This window comes from Ixodes scapularis, unplaced genomic scaffold (assembly GCF_016920785.2).
Source record: "Ixodes scapularis isolate PalLabHiFi unplaced genomic scaffold, ASM1692078v2 PGA_scaffold3__209_contigs__length_174095766, whole genome shotgun sequence".
NCBI classification, from domain to species: domain Eukaryota; kingdom Metazoa; phylum Arthropoda; class Arachnida; order Ixodida; family Ixodidae; genus Ixodes; species Ixodes scapularis.
This window is the reverse complement of record NW_024609868.1, coordinates 74,522,591-74,540,945: the sequence shown is the minus strand read 5'-3', so window position 1 is coordinate 74,540,945 and position 18,355 is coordinate 74,522,591. Positions and strand designations below refer to the sequence as shown.

The following is an 18,355-nucleotide window of genomic DNA, read 5'->3' as shown; positions in this document are numbered from 1 at the left end:
GGGAACGCAGTTTGCTGACGACACAGCCTGTCGGTAGAGTGACTTAAATCGAAGCGAAGTTCAATAAACCGTTTCCATACAACAACCTACGAAGCTCGAACACCAGCGCAAAGCAGCTCGAAGGGACTCTCCGAGTGGGGTGAAGCAACACCACCTAGACAAAAGGCCTCCACACGCGTGATCATAGTAAGATCGATCGAGGCGAGAGATTGGGCACGAGTGCTGCGTCAGTGTTCGGCTGCGGCTCGTGGCCAATCAGCGCGTCGAAGGTCGTGCTCGGGTCCAATAGCCGACCGAGCGCGATCCGACTGTGATGACGTTTCATAGAAGAAGAGGAAACCATGCGGAGGCCTTCTGTCTAGGTGGTGTTGGGTGAAGTGGGGTGAGGTTGTTGCGCCCCTGGCAACAAGCAAGTGAACTACATACGGAGAAAAAAGGCCACTGACTCCCGGGCGATTGCAAAGGCCGTAAGAAGAGAAAGAGAGCGCGCGCCTCCAGTCCGGCCGTGCTTTGGCATCGCTCGCAGATAAAGTGAATGGAAGTAGAGCGTTTGCGTTATTTGCTCCAGAAAGAAACCTCGCGCGCAACTAACCTTTCACCGGCAAATGGACGCTTTGCAGCAGCTATGCATGGGCGCCGCCATAACTGATCATCAGTTTTGTTTCTTTTTATTATCTTCACTTCATCATTACCATAGCAGGCCAGGTTTTTGCCATATTAGATTCTATTGTGTTTTTTGCCCCAGCATCGGCCTTTGTCGAGGCGCGGCAATGCCCGTTTCAGTGGCTCGGAATCTCGGCAAGACAAGAGAAGGTCACCCATGGCGGCTGTTATTGGCACGTGTGTAAAGCGTCTATACGCCTAGATTAAATGTCTTCTCAGTGACAACTAACCTTCATTCGCAGACTACAAAAGTTGAAAATATGGCGGCATGGTCTGGTCTTGGAAGGTACGGGCGGAAGTACAGCTACACTGAACGTTACTACACGAACTCAGTTAGGAAACTGCCATAGAAGACCGCTTTGAAATAGTGGCTCCGATCCGCACCCGAGAACCGACCTAGACGCGATCGCAACGCCGCCATATCTCCCGCAGCGGCCACTCCGGGAACTGCACGTCTGCACGCACCGGTCCAGTCGAGTCGCGCAAAAGCCGCTGGCGCCATCTTGGAGTGCCTATATAAAGACACTTTCACGTTTTGACTCGCCGCTAAAGGGCGGCGCTGTAATTGTATCTAGTTCGGTCTCGGCGGACCCGAGCGATCCGGATTTTAAGAGTTAGTTTCCCGATTCTGAGTGTTCTAGTAGCGTTGGCTATACCGCTTTTTTTTTTTATAATAAGAAATGTGGTAACTATTTTTCGCACGTCGGAATAAGCACCGATTAAAAGCTGCATCCTTCTTGTTCAAAAATAAAACTAGAATTATAACGGCGGAACATACTTTTTTTTAAGTATTATATTTCTACAGTTTATTTCACACGAAGTCTGACTGAAGCCAGTGAGCGGCGCCAAAAATGCATCGACGCGGAGCTCGTTGTCTGTGGTATATGCCAACACCGGCTAAGCCAATCACGCATAAACAAAGAAGTGCAGAATCATGCCGTATTCACTGTGCGTGATTGGTTTAGCCGCATGATAGCATGGAGCCACAAAGACGACGAGCGCCGTGATGATGCACTTTTTCGGTGCTGCTTGATTGGCTCCGTCAAACAGAAGCGGCGGATGTGGTCGGACTTTAACTAAAACGGAGGCGAAGCGACCAGGTTTTCCGAGTGCGAGGGTCCTGGTCGAGCACGAATGTCGATTCTTCTCTCGTGTAAACTATTCCACAATGGAACTGCCTTTGGATTCCACAATGGAATTGTCTCTCTGTTTGTCCGATCGATTACTCTAGCTAGCAGACTTCTCTCGTTCTGGTGGTTGTTGTTGCTGTTGTTTTCGCCGTCAACAATGATGAATTGATGTCTCAATGAAAGGACCTGATTTCCCGCTTGGTTATCCTCCCGTCCGACTTAACCAAAATAAAGAGCACGACCGAGCTAACAGGCTCGAGCAAACGCCGGTTCCTATTGTTGTTGTTCTTCTTGTTGTTATGTCGGTTCACCTTTTTTTTTTTTTTTTTTTAATAGGCAGCTTGGAGGCTTTGCTTCAAACAACTAACATATCTTAGAATCTGCCTATGTATACCACAAATGCACGTGCCAGAATTTGGTATTTGGCACTAACTTTTATTTTTAAAAAAATAAAAAAAGCACAAAAAATCTTCGACCTTGTGTTCGCACTATCTGTTAAGCAAAGTCTACTTCCTCCGATAGAAATCCTCCGACATTAATCTTCCTAAATGAGGTGTCATTTTCCGTCGTAATTCGATTACCGGGGTGACAGATATCGCCACTCAATTCTCGAAAAACAAAAAGATGACGGGTTCTTATCGCAAAGAGAAGAGAAAATGGAAACGTGCGTCAACATCGCTAGCCACAGTCACTCCGGTTTCCGCCCAACGTGATCAAATAGAGAATTTGTTATGTAGATGGCAAGGATCCGGTGTTCCCTTGTTTGGTAAAAAAGCGATGGCTTCAGACTGCCAAGGTCACGTACCTAATATGAGTTGGCCTCGTCTTCCGTCCGTCCTTTAGGCGAGTGGGAATATGGTCCATATGGTTTAGCCGGTTTAGAAGTTTAGACGAGTGGCAATATGGGCAAGGTTTGGCCGGTGAAAGTGAACGCATAAAAACAAAGAGCGCCATGACAGTTTACTTTCTGCGGTACTTGAGCGGCTCCAGCGAACTATATAACATTGTCTGCGACAGGGACTTAATGTAAAACGGAGTATAGTTTCATCATAATGTCCCAAAAGCATTACATAACGGTGTATTTCAAGTAATAAGAAGTAATAAAACCTTTAAAAAAAAACATTAAACAGATTAAGGGTACCCGATCTTGGTTTTTTTTGTTGCGCTGTGATAAGCACGTTTCTTTGCTGGCACACTGCTGGGTACCGAATAATACTAGCGATAAGCGTAGCCAACTTTATAAAAATATACTTTAGCTGAAATGACTCTATTGAACATAAACCACAACACGTTCGTACTTGCTCACAGGTAGCATGAAGGAATTGGGACGGAAACTCAAAAATTACAGTTTTCTACCTCGCTTTTTAATAATACATGAATTCGTGTGTCGCTATATTCTGCGCTCTTAAAAAAGTACTTCTAGACGGGCAGTCATTGCGTCACTTAATAAACTGACCCTTCGTTACCACCTACTAAGCAACAAACAGCGGAAATGCTGTACATAGGAAAGAATATGACAACTACTTCCGCATAACAGCTAAAGGTTGAGGCGTCTAAATGTGCAGTGTTATTATTAAAATATTTGGCACACTTTGTAGTCTGGACAGGTAGCAGGGGGTGGAGAGCATCCAGGCGTTGTAAAGAGCTCCAAATCTATACTCGGTCCACATATGCATCCGTAAACACGCGACTGACAAAACTCCCTTGTCAGAGTTTTATCGTTGAAAATTATGGGTTTCACGAGGCCCACTTATGCTATTTTGAGTGAGACAATTGAAAACTCTCACCTACGCACCCACTTCCCTGTCGCCAGACACAACACACTCCAAGGACATTTCTCCACTTCCATTATACAACAAAATGCTAGTGAAAACGGGAAACAAAGGCCGAGATGAATCCACATTATTATTACTCGCTCTTACCCCCTCTGTCACCATTAAACAAAACACTTACGACATTCGCAAGCAAGCGCAGAGGAACTTGCCGAGATTAGCTGACTCCGTTAGAGAAGGAAAAAAGCAGCGAGCCTAAAGACACCAGAAACAAATGAAATTGCTTAAGGACGCGCAACTCTTGGTTTCATCCGTTTGCAAACGCCGATCCTCTTCCGTTCCTTCGTGCCAGACTCTCGGCGCCTTTTTTTTACCTTTCCCATGACGTGGCCCGCGACCTCGTGGCTGCGTGAACATGCAACGCGAGCAGAAAAGCATCTGACATGATTGCGCAAGAAAAGATGGAAAGAACATCGGATGTGCCTCTCCTCCTTGTGATCTTTCGCGCGTACTGCGGTTCCCGGCCTATAAAAACACGCCACTCCGGTGGGGTTGAGCACATCTACTCGTGTTGAAGCAGTCGAGATAATTCCTATCACGATGAAGTCGCTTCTGGTTTGTCTTGTCCTCGCCGTCGTGGTCCTCGTGGCATCTGGTCATCATGTAGAGCTGTGCAGTAAGTACGACTGATTCCATACGACTTTCAGAACGAATCGAACTCTGTTTATATACAGTCTAGTTAGGGGTAATTTTTATATATATTTTTTTTTATGCGTTTATGGATTTTTTGCGTTTTTATGGATTCAAAAACTGGCTCTGCTATAAATAAAACGCTGCCAAGCTTGCTCTTTTGGTAATAACAATTAGTTGTTTTTTTCTCTTGATATTTATAGTTTGTATCACATAAGATTCGTCTGGTTTACAGAAAGTTTCTTTACGCGCACTTGAACCTGAAGTAAACTTACGCGTTATCAATTCAACATACAATAATAATTCATTGACTGAAATTTGTTTTAGGGAGGCACAATATAAGAAAACGTACAGGAGGTGGCAGTGAAAACATGACATTTGTAACGTATTTTGAACCTCATATATGCACGCAAACGAAGACCACGTTGGTTGCGTCGCGCAGTTGACCAAACCAGAAGCAGAACTTCAATACATCGTTTACTGCTAATTCTACTTTCTTAGCCCAAACGAAATAACACTCATTTATTTACAAGAGAGAAAAAAAAAACTAGGACAGACATAAAACAAATGTGATAGCTATAAAGTTCATTATGCATTGTTATAAGTTTGCATATTTGCTACATTTGCGTCCTTGTTACTTTGTTCCGTGACGTCCCCCTGCGCCTTTACGCCTAATCGGCCTTGTTCTAAATTAAGAATAGAGTGTTTAACCTGACTGTAAGCACGTATAAAATGATTTGAGGGCGTTTTTGGCGAATAAAATACTTTATGTTGTCATATTGTGAATTCAGAATACTGAGAAAACAAAGCGAGATGTGAACGAGAATGTGTGCCAGACCTTTTGTAGGTCGCAAAAAGAACCGGCTTTTGTATAATTTCCTTCTTGCAAGCTTGGCAAAATGTTAACGTTTTCGCTTCAAAGCCCATTGTATGTTAAGTTTGGCAAGGGGTGTGCCTAACCCACTCAAAACATTACATTTAACCAAAATATTACTTGCACAAAAAATATAAAAGAACATTCGTTGGCACTTGTTACTCATTTCTAATAAAAGTAAAAGTGTGAAGATAGCGGGTGTAATACAGCTGATTTAATATGGTATGTTCCATTCTTGCAGAAAAGAACGATGCTGAGCTGAAAGAGGCGTTAACCTGCATTACGTCGAAACTTCCGGCAGCTGTAAGTAATCTGTTTTGCATGTTGCGCATCTGTCTGAACGGCGTCTTAGCCTAGTGTAAACCCTACGATACAATTTCATGTGTCCAATCGCATATGAGTAGATCACATAAAAACTTGTATACGCCTTTTATATATTTATATAACTTCGGGTATGTTTCTTAGACAAATCGTATATAATTATTTTTTCACTAAGGTTGCGGGCAATTCTGAATGTTAAAAACATTCTGGGATCACGAATTTAGTCAGAACGTGAAATAAGTCTGGCTTACTTATTCGCCTGATTTGTTTTTCTTTTCTTTCTGTTACTTAAGTGTTTAACACCTTTTTCGATGCGGTTTTATTATCTATTACTGTGCTGAAAATAACCCCCAGCAACGTACAAACGAACTAAAAAAAAGTCACTAATTCATAATTCAGGCATCCTTTGCAAAAATATAAAAAAGAGAAAAGGGCCCAGTGAAAAACGTTTCAGATATTGGACACACCCTAGCTGCCAGCATTTCTAAAGATTGCCATATCTTCGCTATCCTGCATAAGCGTCTAGAGATCGTAATGAAGCCAGTTGACGCCACTCTCTCAAGATATATATCTGTATACTGCAGACACGTTTCAGGGAAGTTCTGGGGAAGTCTAATCTAACACCTTATATATTTTGATATATTTAGGCTCTAGTAATAGCAATTTGTGAATAATATTAAATATTATTCGGAAACACTTTGGAGCTTTTCTACGTTTTTTTTAGAAGATTTTTACTACAACAAGATATTGACAGGCGTTGGTTATATGGTGATGGGTAATAAGAAATTGTATGATCATGTTACAGCTTAACACGAAGTTCAACCAAGTCGAAAAGCAGTTGGGTTGCAATGACAAGTCCTGCGTCTTCGAGAAGCTGTGCAAAGAGGGTGACCTGGTAAGTATAGCGGAACATTTTTTTTATTGAGTGTAAATTTGCACATCTTCACAATATTCTACAATGGGTTGTTATGTATTCGCAACAAATCACGTTATTAGCCTTATTCGACAATATTTTAAATTTGAGACAATCTGATTATCTGAAGAGTGATGACAGTTCTCAGATGCCCTCTGAACATGCAGTTATAAATCAACCTGCAAAGTTATTACTTACAAATCTAAAAGACATATTAAATTATTATTGTTCGTGTAGTTCTAATTTGTTTTAAGAGTTTTTTTTTTCGATTATGTATCCTATTTGACTCAGTTTGTTATCTTTTTGCAGGATGAAGCCCTGAAGAAGCATTTTACGGTAAGCATGTGATACTGTGGTCGTCGATATTGTAAAATCAATAGGGTAGGATTATTTTAAAAAACGTTCACACCCGGACCTTATACCAAAACAGGGTAGACAGTAAAAATTCAAAAACAATTTTTTTATCATGATTTAGATCGTGATATAATTCAGAACATTTTTGCTACGATGATTTAAATCAGATCTTTCTCACCAAAATAGGCCGAAAATGTATTATATTTATCATTTCTCTATCATTTGATGCCTTCTACGTGCATTTGTGTAGTGAAATCCAGGAATTATCAAGCAAGAAAGATTGATATCAGGCTGAACACGAGCAGAAACCAGTGCTCTTCTGTGCAAATTAAAGCATGGAGTTTTCTTTCAACCTTTCGCTTCATTCGTCAGCTACGTAACGTCATATCGCAAGCAAATCAGAACGCAAAAATAAGAAACAAAAACTAAAAAAGCAATACGCCTTATGGCAAGCAAATCGAAAAGCAAAAGAAAAACAAACAAAAAATTTTTTAATTAAGAAAAAGCATGCTGTTCTTGTTTTGGTATGGCGGAGGTTACATCGATAATTTTTACACTTTACTTTCAGTTAACACTACCGTATTTTCCGAACTATAGTCCTTCACCCGGTGCATAGTCCGCACGCCGTGCATAATCCGTACCTAGTGCCTAGTCCAAACAAAACTTTTCATACACAGCACAACTTGACAAATCCCGGTTGTATTAGCGAACAGAGAAGAATGAATCATACATAAATCAACATTAATATATGCAGCTATTCATAAAATCATTCAAATCTTGTCACAGTGAACGATCTAAAAAAAGAAACAAATCCATGTATACTGCGTACCTGTAGATAGTCCGCATCAGGTCATATTTCAACTTTAAACATGTATAGTCCGCGGATGATACACCAAAAACACGGTAATTTTTTTCTTTTTTTTCATTGTTATTGAAGATTGGATTGGAAGATTGGAAGATTGCAATCAATCTGCTATGCTTAGAAATACATGTAGTGATAAAAAGTTACAATTTTCAAGCTACGGTGATCTAAATCAAATTAATCTGATTTAATTTAAATAAGTATAAACAACTTTATTTGTTGTTTTTTTTCAAGAAATCATGATATTCCTTTATCCTGCACCAAAACTTGATATATTTGGTACTCCTATATTGTTCTCGAAACTCTACGTACACAGACCCAGTTTTTATTGTGAAAAACAGTGTTTCCGAATCCTTCTTACAACACTGAAAAACCTCAAAAAGATTTTAATAGTCCCTGATGCTGCTGTTTTAGTATGACTCAGCAAATACATCAAATTCCGTTTCCAAGCCTCCCGTTTAGAGCTTTTTTTTTTTTTGTATGTTATTCATGGAATTAAACGATGGCACAGCTTTGGCGGTTCCGGTTTCTACAACGCAAGCTATTAATCATGTAAACGATGCGTCTTGGACAAAAAGAGCCCCAAGCTTTAAATTCTTGTAAACCACTAATGCTCCCGCCAAAAGCGAACAAGACATATCTTGGACAGGTATTCGAGTAGTTCCCCTTGATAAGGTCTGGGCCTTCGGTGGATGGTAGTCAAAATCTTCAAAGAAGGCTTGAATGAAAGCGCCGTAATCTTATTCACGATTTCTTCCATTTTGCAGGCGGCCGAAGTCCAGACGCTGCACACCACGGCTACCGACTGCGATCACTCTCACGGACATGAACACTCCCACGGACACGAACACGGACACGGACACCACTAAGACCAGGGACGTGGGCAGGGCTCACCTGAAGAACTGTCCTGTCTTACTGCAAAACGCGTGTGAAGTTCGCCGAGTATCAGCGCTTGACTCGAGGCTCCAAAATATACTGGGCATTGTGCAACAAATAAATAAACCAGCGCTGAACGTATAGAAGCATATGTCTTGTCCGGTGAACTTGCAATTTACTGCATGGGAAACGCACTTACTCCAGCAGGCTTCTTCTTTCTTTTCTCTCCTTCACTTTTTTTTCCTTCGACGGATAGGGTTTGGTTGAACTTTAAAAGCCGCGAGTGCTTGGACTCCGTAAACTATTCTAAACATTTGCCAATAAAACAATGAGAAAAGAGAGGCGCTCTCAAATTGGTAGCACTTGTGCAGCTACGGAAAATCGGCTACCGGTGCCCAGTGTCCATTTGCAAAGTGAAAATTGAGTAGCCCGTAACTCCCACCCACGTGACTGTTTTATTACTCAAAACTAGAATATTGTATTCCAGGTTTTGTTTGATATCTAAAAGAATATAGCTGATTTGTGGTTAAGTTCACTTTTACAGCTCACTACGAACACATGCCTTGCCTGCCATTCTAAGGACGGGGGGGGGGGGGGGGGGGGGGGGGGGCAAGTGCCCCTCTTGCCCCCCCCCCTCCCCCCCCCCCGGTTGGTACGCCCATGAATGCAACAGATGCGGATAGGGTGCGGATATTTGCGGTTCCAGATCTACATTTTTGCCGATGCGAGCACGTGTGCGATCGCAGATTGTAGAGTGAATAAGTTAGTGATACTAAGGAGTTCATCATAGAGTCCACTGCAGGAGCAAACTGCTGCCCTAGATAAAAGGTGCCAATGGGGAAAAAGATTGTTCTTTAAGTCAAAAAAGATTTGATTCTCAACAAAGATCGCTTTAGAACATTGTACATATCGCCACATGGTAACTAAAAATAATAAAGAATGCAGGAGCATCAGTCGTCCTGGAAAAGTGTGTTCTTGTTTGGCAAGGAAAAGACGGAAAACGTTCTTTGGGAAAAAAAGAAAAAAATTCCGCACAAGTCCGAGAAAGTAGAGGCCTGCAAGTGACTGCTTCGCGAATACAAGTAGATCCAGGAGACTGAATTCGATCCTCTGGAGTGATGGAACTTGCTGCAGCACGAGTTCCCGCGCCTCATTCTTGTAGGGCAGTCCATGCACTCCATCCCAGCATCAAGTGTATCACTGCAGAGAAACTTCTCATTAGCGGGCATTAATTTAAGAGAGGCGAACCAGTCTGAATTCGTCCATCTTGACGATATTATTTTTCTTCGACACAGCAACCTCGACAAATGAAACGTTGCGTGTTTGAGCGTTTTCTTTTTCTCGACAGTTAACACTGAGTTGTTTTTAAGTATGTGGTTTCAAGCATGAAGTTGAGGGCTCGTGTTTAAAACTGAAACCGATAGAAAGTGTTGCAATTACTGAATAGTGCGATAGTTTGTTAGTGGTGTACTGGCGCCTTACCTCATCCCGAGTACTTTGCTGCGGCGAGTGAGCAAGCACCTTTCCTCCCCACCTTTTTATTGTTTGGTCTAAATAAAACGACACATTGTTATTATTATGTCATTTGTTAATGTTCATGTTTATAAAATATTCGTCTGCTTGAACTGAGTTTTACAAAGCAAAAAAGAAAATAAATATTAAAATTACTTTACTTTTAAGCGTATATCAGCGTCAACAGCATCCGCGCATCAGCGTCTCGGACTACCAAGACGATCTCATAACTACGATCATCATTCCAGCGATGCGAAGAGGCTCAAATGACGAAAGTTCCCTCTTTCGTCACTTGAGCCTCTAACCAATCAGACAAATTATAGACCAATTTCACGACTTCGCACGAGTGTCGAGTCATCAAAGCGCTTCCAGTTTAAACTCTGTTTTGACCCTTTTAAAAGTAGCGAATGTTTTGTGACTAGTGTCATATTTTACCGGGGCCTATCAACAGAGTACTCCTATTTTATAAATACATTTTGCGAATATATATATACAGGGTGCTTTTTTTTTTTTTTTAAGGGGCCCTTCGGAGTTTTCTGCGATCGTCTGTTTGTATTCTTATATTGCGTAGTAGGTGCAAGTTAATATGTATACAAAGTTTTAGATTACAAAACCGTTTATTAAGCAGATGGCAGAAGAAATATATCGGGACTATTTTCTCTTGGAAGACAATCCCCCATTCCCTGCCCATCGCTAAAACTTGACCAATGGAAATGCTGCGTCCCGCGGTGAATGCGAACGTTATTATTGCAACACTTTTTAAGCTTGTTGTACATTAGAGTTTGAGAAAAACGTAAACTGATTGTGGTGCGGGAAACACAGTCCGCAATTATCGCTCCAAAACCAGCGAACCATGTTTTCTCCCCGCAAGCTTGTTGCTAGGGGGTGATGCGTCGGCGCATCGGCCCGTCTGCTTCCCGGGGCGTCTGCAGGCGTGCGTTTGCGGGACACATGTTCCTTCTTCCCGTGGATCCCGACTCCGAAGCCAGCTTTGCGATCCTTCCACGTCAACGAGTCAAACTTTTCCTTGTCATCTGTGGAATGCGACAGCGTATTGCAGTAGCAGCGCGACGGTGCGGTGCGACGAACGACGACTGCCGAGCACAAAGTCCGGGTTCGTTGACGACGGTCCGCGCGTGTTCGAGAGATTCCTCCGCGGGTCGGCGGTCGGCGGCGTTGGTGACGCGCAGTGACGCCGGGATCCTTCGCTTGCTATTGGCTGACGCGTAAAGAGATGCCCCTCCCGTTTTCCGGGGTCATCTCAGAAAGGGGGGCGTGCCGGGGACTTTGATAGCAATTTTAGTAGGGAAATCCGCCGCGCATGACCGTAATTTTATGATTTTTAGGATCCTTAGGGCCTGCAGATTGAGTTACCGCCATAAATAGACCATCGCAGAACGCTCCGGAGGGTCCTTTTAAGCTGAACAAATTTGTTTCAAAAAAGCCGTGAAAGTTACACTTATGCCGCTTGTGGAGATGAGTTATATGGCCAGGGAGACATATTATAGGGGGTTAATCGTAACGATCAATCGTCTAATTAATTAAAATTCGTTAATTAACTTTTTAATTAATGAAAATAGACATATGGTCCGAATTAGAAACTTGCTCAGCGTCATCGAAAACCACTATATCAGTAATTTTCATAAAGACTTTGGGCACGTGAGGAGCGTAGTAGTGCACTAAAGTTACCGCTCGTGGAGCAGGTACAAGGCTGGGGCTAGATAAGAGACGGAAAAATCGCGCGGGTGGCCTTATCGAAACCGCTAGCTTTGTACCTGCTCCACGAGTGGTAACTTTAGTGCACTACTACGCTTCTCACGCGTTCAAAGTCTTTCTGAAAATGACTGATTTAGTGGTTTTCGATGACGCTGAGCAAGTTTCTAATTGTAACCATATCTATTTTAATTAATTAAAAAGTTAATTAACAAATTTTAAATAATTAGGCGACTGATCGTTACAATTAGCCCCCTATAATATGTCCCCCTTGCCGCATAACTCACCTCTACAAGCGGCATAAGTGTAACTTTCACGGCTTTTTTTAAACAAACCTGTTAAGTTTTAAAAAAAAAAACACCCTGTGTGTATATATATATACATAAAGTAGTACTTTTTTTCAGACTTTGCAAATACTTTGATTGTCTTACTTAAATCCATTCCGCAAATGAAGATGCTTGCTCGATATCAATTGAATCGTATGTTGGTCGACGCGTTTTTCTCTACATGGCAACAATTTAGATAAATAAAAAAAAATTATCTCGGACTGCTACGGTCCTGTCGGGGTCCTCCAAAAATTCTGCTGTTTTTGTGTGTGTGTGTGTGTGTGTGTGTGTGTGTGTGTGTGTGTGTGTGTGTGTGTGTGTGTGTGTGTGCGTGCGTTTTAGTTATTTATTTTTGATTAGAGAGTCAACGCATCAATCCTGTGTCGCCTTTTTACAGAAATTTTCGTACTGTATTTCGAAATAGTCCCGAAGCGAAACGAGCATTTAATAACTGCCATTGGTACGGGTGTAGCTACCGATACGGTGTCGCGGTTCTGGCGAGAAGCTCCTGAAACGCTACTTCAGCCCGGCTCTTCGTCGCTTTGAGGATTTGCACTAGGCGATGCATGCCCGACGGAATCTGGGCCGGCTTGCCAGAAGCAGTGTCTTAGTTGAGACTGCTCAAAGAAAGCGCTGCCAAGGCTCGGGCGCGCGAGCGTCTGAGACTCGGCTGAAGCTCGAGCGCTAGCCTTGACAGCGCTTTCTTCGAGCAGTCTCAACTGAGACTTTGCTTCGAGCAAGCCGGCCCTGGTGTCCTTTCAGCACACTGCCCGCCGCGACCCGAGGCTGCTCACGTCGTTTGCTTCAGAGCGTATTACGCCCGATAGGACTCTGGGCGCTGCGTGATTCCATACGTTATGATCGTTGATAATTATCGTTGTTGTTGTTTTTGTTAGTCTAGCATCGGGACGATCCGTTTCTAAAGGAAGAGGGGCGTAAATTCCATTTTTGTTTGATACAGTGAGGCGTCGAAATGCACCTATTTACCTTTACAGATACGCAACAGATATCGCTTGTTTATGCCTGAAAACGGAGCCGTGTGTAGACAGCAGTCAGCTCTTGTATAGTCTCCAATATACATAAGGGTCTCTTATACAATCGTATTCAAACGAATTATAATGAGTCTTTGTTACAGCAACAGTTAAAAGTTGGGGTTGGAATGAATTAAGCTATTTTGAAAAGGACCATTAAAACCTTCCCACCCGAGGTCCGGTCTCCCTGGCAACGCACACTATACAATTGAAGGTCATTTCTCCAATTTCACAATGACTCGAAGCCAGGGGAAAAGAAAAAAAAAAAGAGAGCTCAACCTGTTTTGTTATATAACTCGAACTAACTACCTCTGCCACCATTAAATAAACGCTTACGAAATTCGCAAGCTTGGGTAGAAAGTGACGTTTGTCGAGATTAGTTTGTCTTTGTGTGCAGAAAAAAAAGGAAAAAGCAAGAAAAAAATGCTTGCCTAAAAAGGCACGTTTCTTGGATTCTTCCTCGTATAAATATCCTCTTGTATACCGTCGTCTCAGAATCTCGGCGTGCTATTTCCTTTACCTTATTCGTGACGTGGTGGACGTCCTCGCGATAGCGTAAACAAGCAACGTGAGCAAGCTGTGACTTTTTGAGAAAGCATTCAACAGGTTTGCGCAAGAGAGTTGAAAATGTCATCGTACATGCATCTCTTCCCTCTTGTTATGGTTAGCCTGTACAACGTTATAAATGAGCCATCCTCTTGTTGGTAAGCACACCTATTCTTCAAGTAAAGTCAAGAGAGTCCTATCACTATAAAATATCTCCTGGTTTGCCTAGTACTGACCGTCATGGTCACCGAGGTCCCTTTTCATCGTGTGGAGCTCAGCGGTAAGAAGTAGTGGTTACTTAAAGGAATACTAAAATTAAAAAAAAAAAAAACTTCTTTAAAGGGCATAGATGGGACACGTATTTTTTTTTCACGCAATATAAAAGAAATTTGCACAATATTTACGCCGTCAGACGCAATTTGACTCGGTAAGTGATGACGTCACAACATGGTGCTTCGCTTCAAACAAACCGTTGCTAGGACCGTTGTTATGAAGAAACGCATGGGGGCTCGGCGTGAGGTTAGAAATTGCGTGATAAAAAAGTAAATCATTTTTTGTTAGCACTCTGTCTTTTAAATATCCAATCATGAAGGCTCTTCCTATCGTCTCAGTACCACAAAGCGATGGCAAAAGCCCGTCGTCAAGTTTCACAACCGGTTTTGCCTTGCTACCAGACGACACGATGGCTTTGCTGGCTCAGTGGTTCTTTCTAAAGGAGTCGAGACTGCGTTGAATGAAGTTGGCGACGATCGACGAAACTTCTATTGGCGGCGTGAGCGATCGAAAGCGTCTCCGCAGTCGGCCTGCCACGATTGGCCAAATGCTAACCATGACGCCAGCAGAGAATTTCTTATCGACGGAAATGAGAGGAATGTAAGAACTTGGATGGTTGACGGTGTTGGCTGTATTGCTTTGAGAGCGCAATGATTTGAAGCTTCTACTTTGCTAATTACAAACACCATCGAACTTTTTGTTTGCAAGGTAATGACGTCACAAGAAGGAACCATAGGAGGGCGCCACCAGAACACCTCGCCGCTAATTCCCGGGATCAACTTTCTGTGGGAGTTCGGAAGCAAAGAGTGCCCGCACACAGCTTTGACGCTCGAGTTGCGCGACAGCGCGGACGCCTTCCCGTAGAGCTCGCTAACGCAACACACATACGACTAACAAATTAGTATTTAATTGTCCATACAGCAGGAGTTTCGTCTGCCAGAACAGGACGACAATGTCATTCGCTGTCGATGAGCGATTTAGCCAGTGCATTACGACTGCTAGTCTTTGACCTGCACCACGCGGCGGTGCTGATACGCGACCGCACGCCGGTTCGATGTTCATCCAGATTGAAACGGGCGGGGGTGGGGATTGTACCCAGGAGGCCTGGGTTCTGCAGCGCGAGCATTCGTTCCACGTGCTCCGAGTTGGTGTGTGCTAGCTCACTAGGCCACCGATCAACCTCTCGCTTTTTCAATATTCGAGAAGGTGAAAACACTGTGAAGAAAATTAATCATGTACGATGACGTGAAGTGAATCAAGGTTAAAGTGCAGGCCAGCACATGTTTCAAGGATTTCTGACACCACAGTTCTTCAGTGCACATTTGTGTGATCAAACGAACTGTCCGTAACGTCTACGTATTTCCAGCGTGCATGACCGAGAAAGAACGATTACCCTTTTATCCCGCACCTCCACCACAAATGTCACGGATGGGAAAGGCTCGACGTGCGTAAACTGAAAATAAAGGCTTGGTCGGCGAACTTGCGCCAGAAACAAAAGAAGGAATGCGTCGAAACAGCAGCAGCTTACGTCGTCGCGTCGGCGTCACAGCTGGCTGTAGCGAGAGTGAATGTGGCTCGTCGTAGGGAGAATCTGAGTGAGTCGTGCAAGCTCACGCTCGATTCATTATCTACTACACTAAGCACCTCAAACATTCGACCTGGAATGTTCGAGAGTCACTAGGCAAGGTCATTCTGACCTTATTATCTTTAACACCCGGGGTTAGTGTAAACACGAATCTTCTACACCGTGGGCGCAATTGATTGAACGCACTTTAAACTGACCGCATAAATCGGTTTCTTAACTTATTGCGCTGGGATTTACTACAGGGGTGTCTGGAGTTGCTGGAATCTTTCGCTAAGATTGTGGAAAGATTGGCTCACCGGAGTAAATCAAGAAAAATCAAAACCTATGTTTTTCTTATACTTTGCATGTACACTAAACAAATATTGTATGTTACTCTGGCGCTTACATGGGCCAAATGAAGTGAAAAATAGGTAAGCCAATTTTATTTTATTTCTATTTCACAAATTTCGCAGTCGCTAGGAACGCCAGAATAGCCCGCAACAATTTTCTGGTAATTTTGAAATATAATTTTTCCATAAATAAAACCAGACTTCTTTCTTTTCTTTTTTTTTTCTTTTTTTTCTTTTTTTTTTCTTGACGCCGGAGGTTTCTTTTTTTTTTTTGCATTACCACTTTCAGTTAATAAATACACCAGCTTCGAGCACCACTGTAGCAAATCCCATCGCGATAAGTTAAGAAACCGATTTATGCGGTTATTTTAATTCAGACTTGAACGTAGTTCAACTATTCTACTCAAGTTACTGTAGTTTAACTACTTTTCTGAGTAGTTTAGTAACTTTCAATTACATTTTTATTTCGGTAATTAGTAGTTTACTTTAATTACTTTTTCCATGTAACTTCTACTCAAATTACAAAGTACTTTTGAAATTTAGTGGTAGGTTTGCTGGTCAACAAACGTTCCTGCGCAAAAATAGATATGATGTTTCATTTCATTTCATTTATTATTCCCTCAGGGCCCGAAGGCATTACAGAGGGGAGTAGGCGGTCGACAGATAAAAATAACATAGTTGAACGAGGCAAAAATACAAAAAAACACACACACACACACAGCAAAAACACGCGCTACGCATCATCTGTTAAAAAGTTGGTAATAGCATTTTTAAAATAAACAGTGTTAGTTATTGAGACTATATGTGCGGGAAGGCGATTCCAATCAATGGAGGTTAGGGTAGAAAAGAAGCATTAAAAGTGGATGTGCTACAATGGGGAATCCCTACCTTTAGGTCATGGTCTACACGTGATGATATGTACGATGGTTCTAAAAACAATGCTTGACGGAGAGCGGGGTTAGAGTAATAAATCTTGTGAAATAAACATAGACGAGATATTTTTTTTCGGAGAGAGAGATCAGGTAAGGAGAGGGACGATTTCATGGAAGTTACACTGGCTGTACGATGATAGTTCGAGAGTATGAAACGGGCAGGACGATTCTGAATAGATTCGACCGCTGATGCAAATGTGATACCGGGGCTCCAGATAGAAGCTGCATATTCCCGTTTAGGACGAACTAGGGTTTTATAACCCTAGTTCGTCCTAAATATCAGCTGATGTTTGCCAAGAGGGGGAAGCATCTGGCGTAGGCAGGAAGGGGGGAAGAGTTTTTTGGAGGATCCGAAAACCTCTAAAATTTTCACGAGCCCCCCAGTGCAACACCCCTGCTACGAGGCGCGGGGAGTGAGAGACACGTCGCAAGTGAGGCCCGCAAAATGCAGGATTAGCGCCGAAGACTGGCATTTCTTTGTGTCTCGAAGCTCAAGGAGACCTGACATATCTAAAGAAAGGGTTTGTCCCGCCTCTCCCCAACGTAGGTACTTTCGCCCACCACAGTGTGTACACACTGCAGCCTCAGTCAAAGAAGTCAAGAGAATGCAGCATCCGTTCTGAGGCCCATCTGGTGCTCCCGTAGTTTGTGCTGTACTTGAAGAATCTCGTGATTAAGGGCAACGCTAAGGTGACCTCTTTGCGTTGCCTCTTCTCCCAAATCTCGGGATATGCAGGTCGTCCAAGACTCGAAGATCGTTCGAGAAGCTTAATAATTCCCCCAAAGATTTTACAAAAAAAAATAATAATAAAAAACAAGCTGAATTGGGAAGTACTTCAAGAACATGGCACTTAAAGTACTATTTCAAGTAGGTTTAGAAAACTTGTACTTTACTCGAAGTACATTTTCTGAGCATGTGCTTGTACTTTATTGAAGTGCTTTTTCTGGTAATTTTTGTAAAAAGCGAAATTCCCGACTTCAAAGTACATTCCTTAAATTTGAAAACAAAAATGGCGTATCGTTAGGTGAAAACGCGCTATCGTCCTTCGAGGAGTCATCTCGTCATTTCTCCGAGTGAAGTAATGGCGGCTGTAAGACCGATACAAATAAGTTCCTTATAAGTCTGTTGAGTAAAATAGCTCGTTCGCGAGAGTAAAACAACTAACTACTGGATGGTGACCTGACTTTATTCAATATATGCCGTCATTTCGGAAACAAACTGATGCACCTCCCATTACCCCTGGACCAATGCATGCCAGTTAAAATAAAGTTAAAAAGATAGGGTATGAAAAGGCATCATGAAAGATTGTGTTAAAAAGTATTTCTACTTTACTTTAAAAGTATGTTCTATTTCTAGTACTTTACTTCACGTACATTGCACTCGGTGTACTTTCTATACTTGAAATACATAACCTCTAATCGACTTTGCACCTTACTTCAAGTACTTCTTAGATGTACTTTACGCAACACTGTAGACAAGCAAACATTGTCTGCAAAATCAAGCTCAGGCAGTTCTAAACCTCAAAGGAGAAATGAAACATCCGCAGACATCATTGACCAGAAAACAAAAAGTGCAAAACAATTAATCACACAGAAGCGGAAACAGCTATTAAAGCATTTATGTGAAAATATAAACACAAGCTATTTGGATAG

General features: G+C 42.4%; 1 protein-coding gene across 1 annotated transcript; it reads left to right on the top strand.

The window, feature by feature from the left end:
* Positions 1–4,097: 4,097 nt before the first annotated feature.
* Positions 4,098–8,598, top strand: LOC8032482 (antimicrobial peptide microplusin). Its single transcript, XM_040218469.3, has 5 exons — positions 4,098–4,241; positions 5,371–5,432; positions 6,256–6,345; positions 6,673–6,699; positions 8,347–8,598. Exons 1-5 carry the CDS (start codon positions 4,166–4,168, stop codon positions 8,446–8,448), a joined length of 357 nt encoding a protein of 118 aa, XP_040074403.1. The 5' UTR covers positions 4,098–4,165; the 3' UTR covers positions 8,449–8,598.
* The last annotated feature ends 9,757 nt before the right edge of the window (positions 8,599–18,355 follow it).

Bases quoted from the DNA above. Each gene is read 5' to 3' on its own strand.
- LOC8032482 (XM_040218469.3), top strand. From the start codon at position 4,166: ATGAAGTCGCTTCTGGTTTGTCTTGTCCTCGCCGTCGTGGTCCTCGTG. The intron at 6,346-6,672 runs GTAAGTATAGCG...ATCTTTTTGCAG, and splicing joins TGTGCAAAGAGGGTGACCTG to GATGAAGCCCTGAAGAAGCA. The intron at 6,700-8,346 runs GTAAGCATGTGA...TCCATTTTGCAG, and splicing joins CCCTGAAGAAGCATTTTACG to GCGGCCGAAGTCCAGACGCT.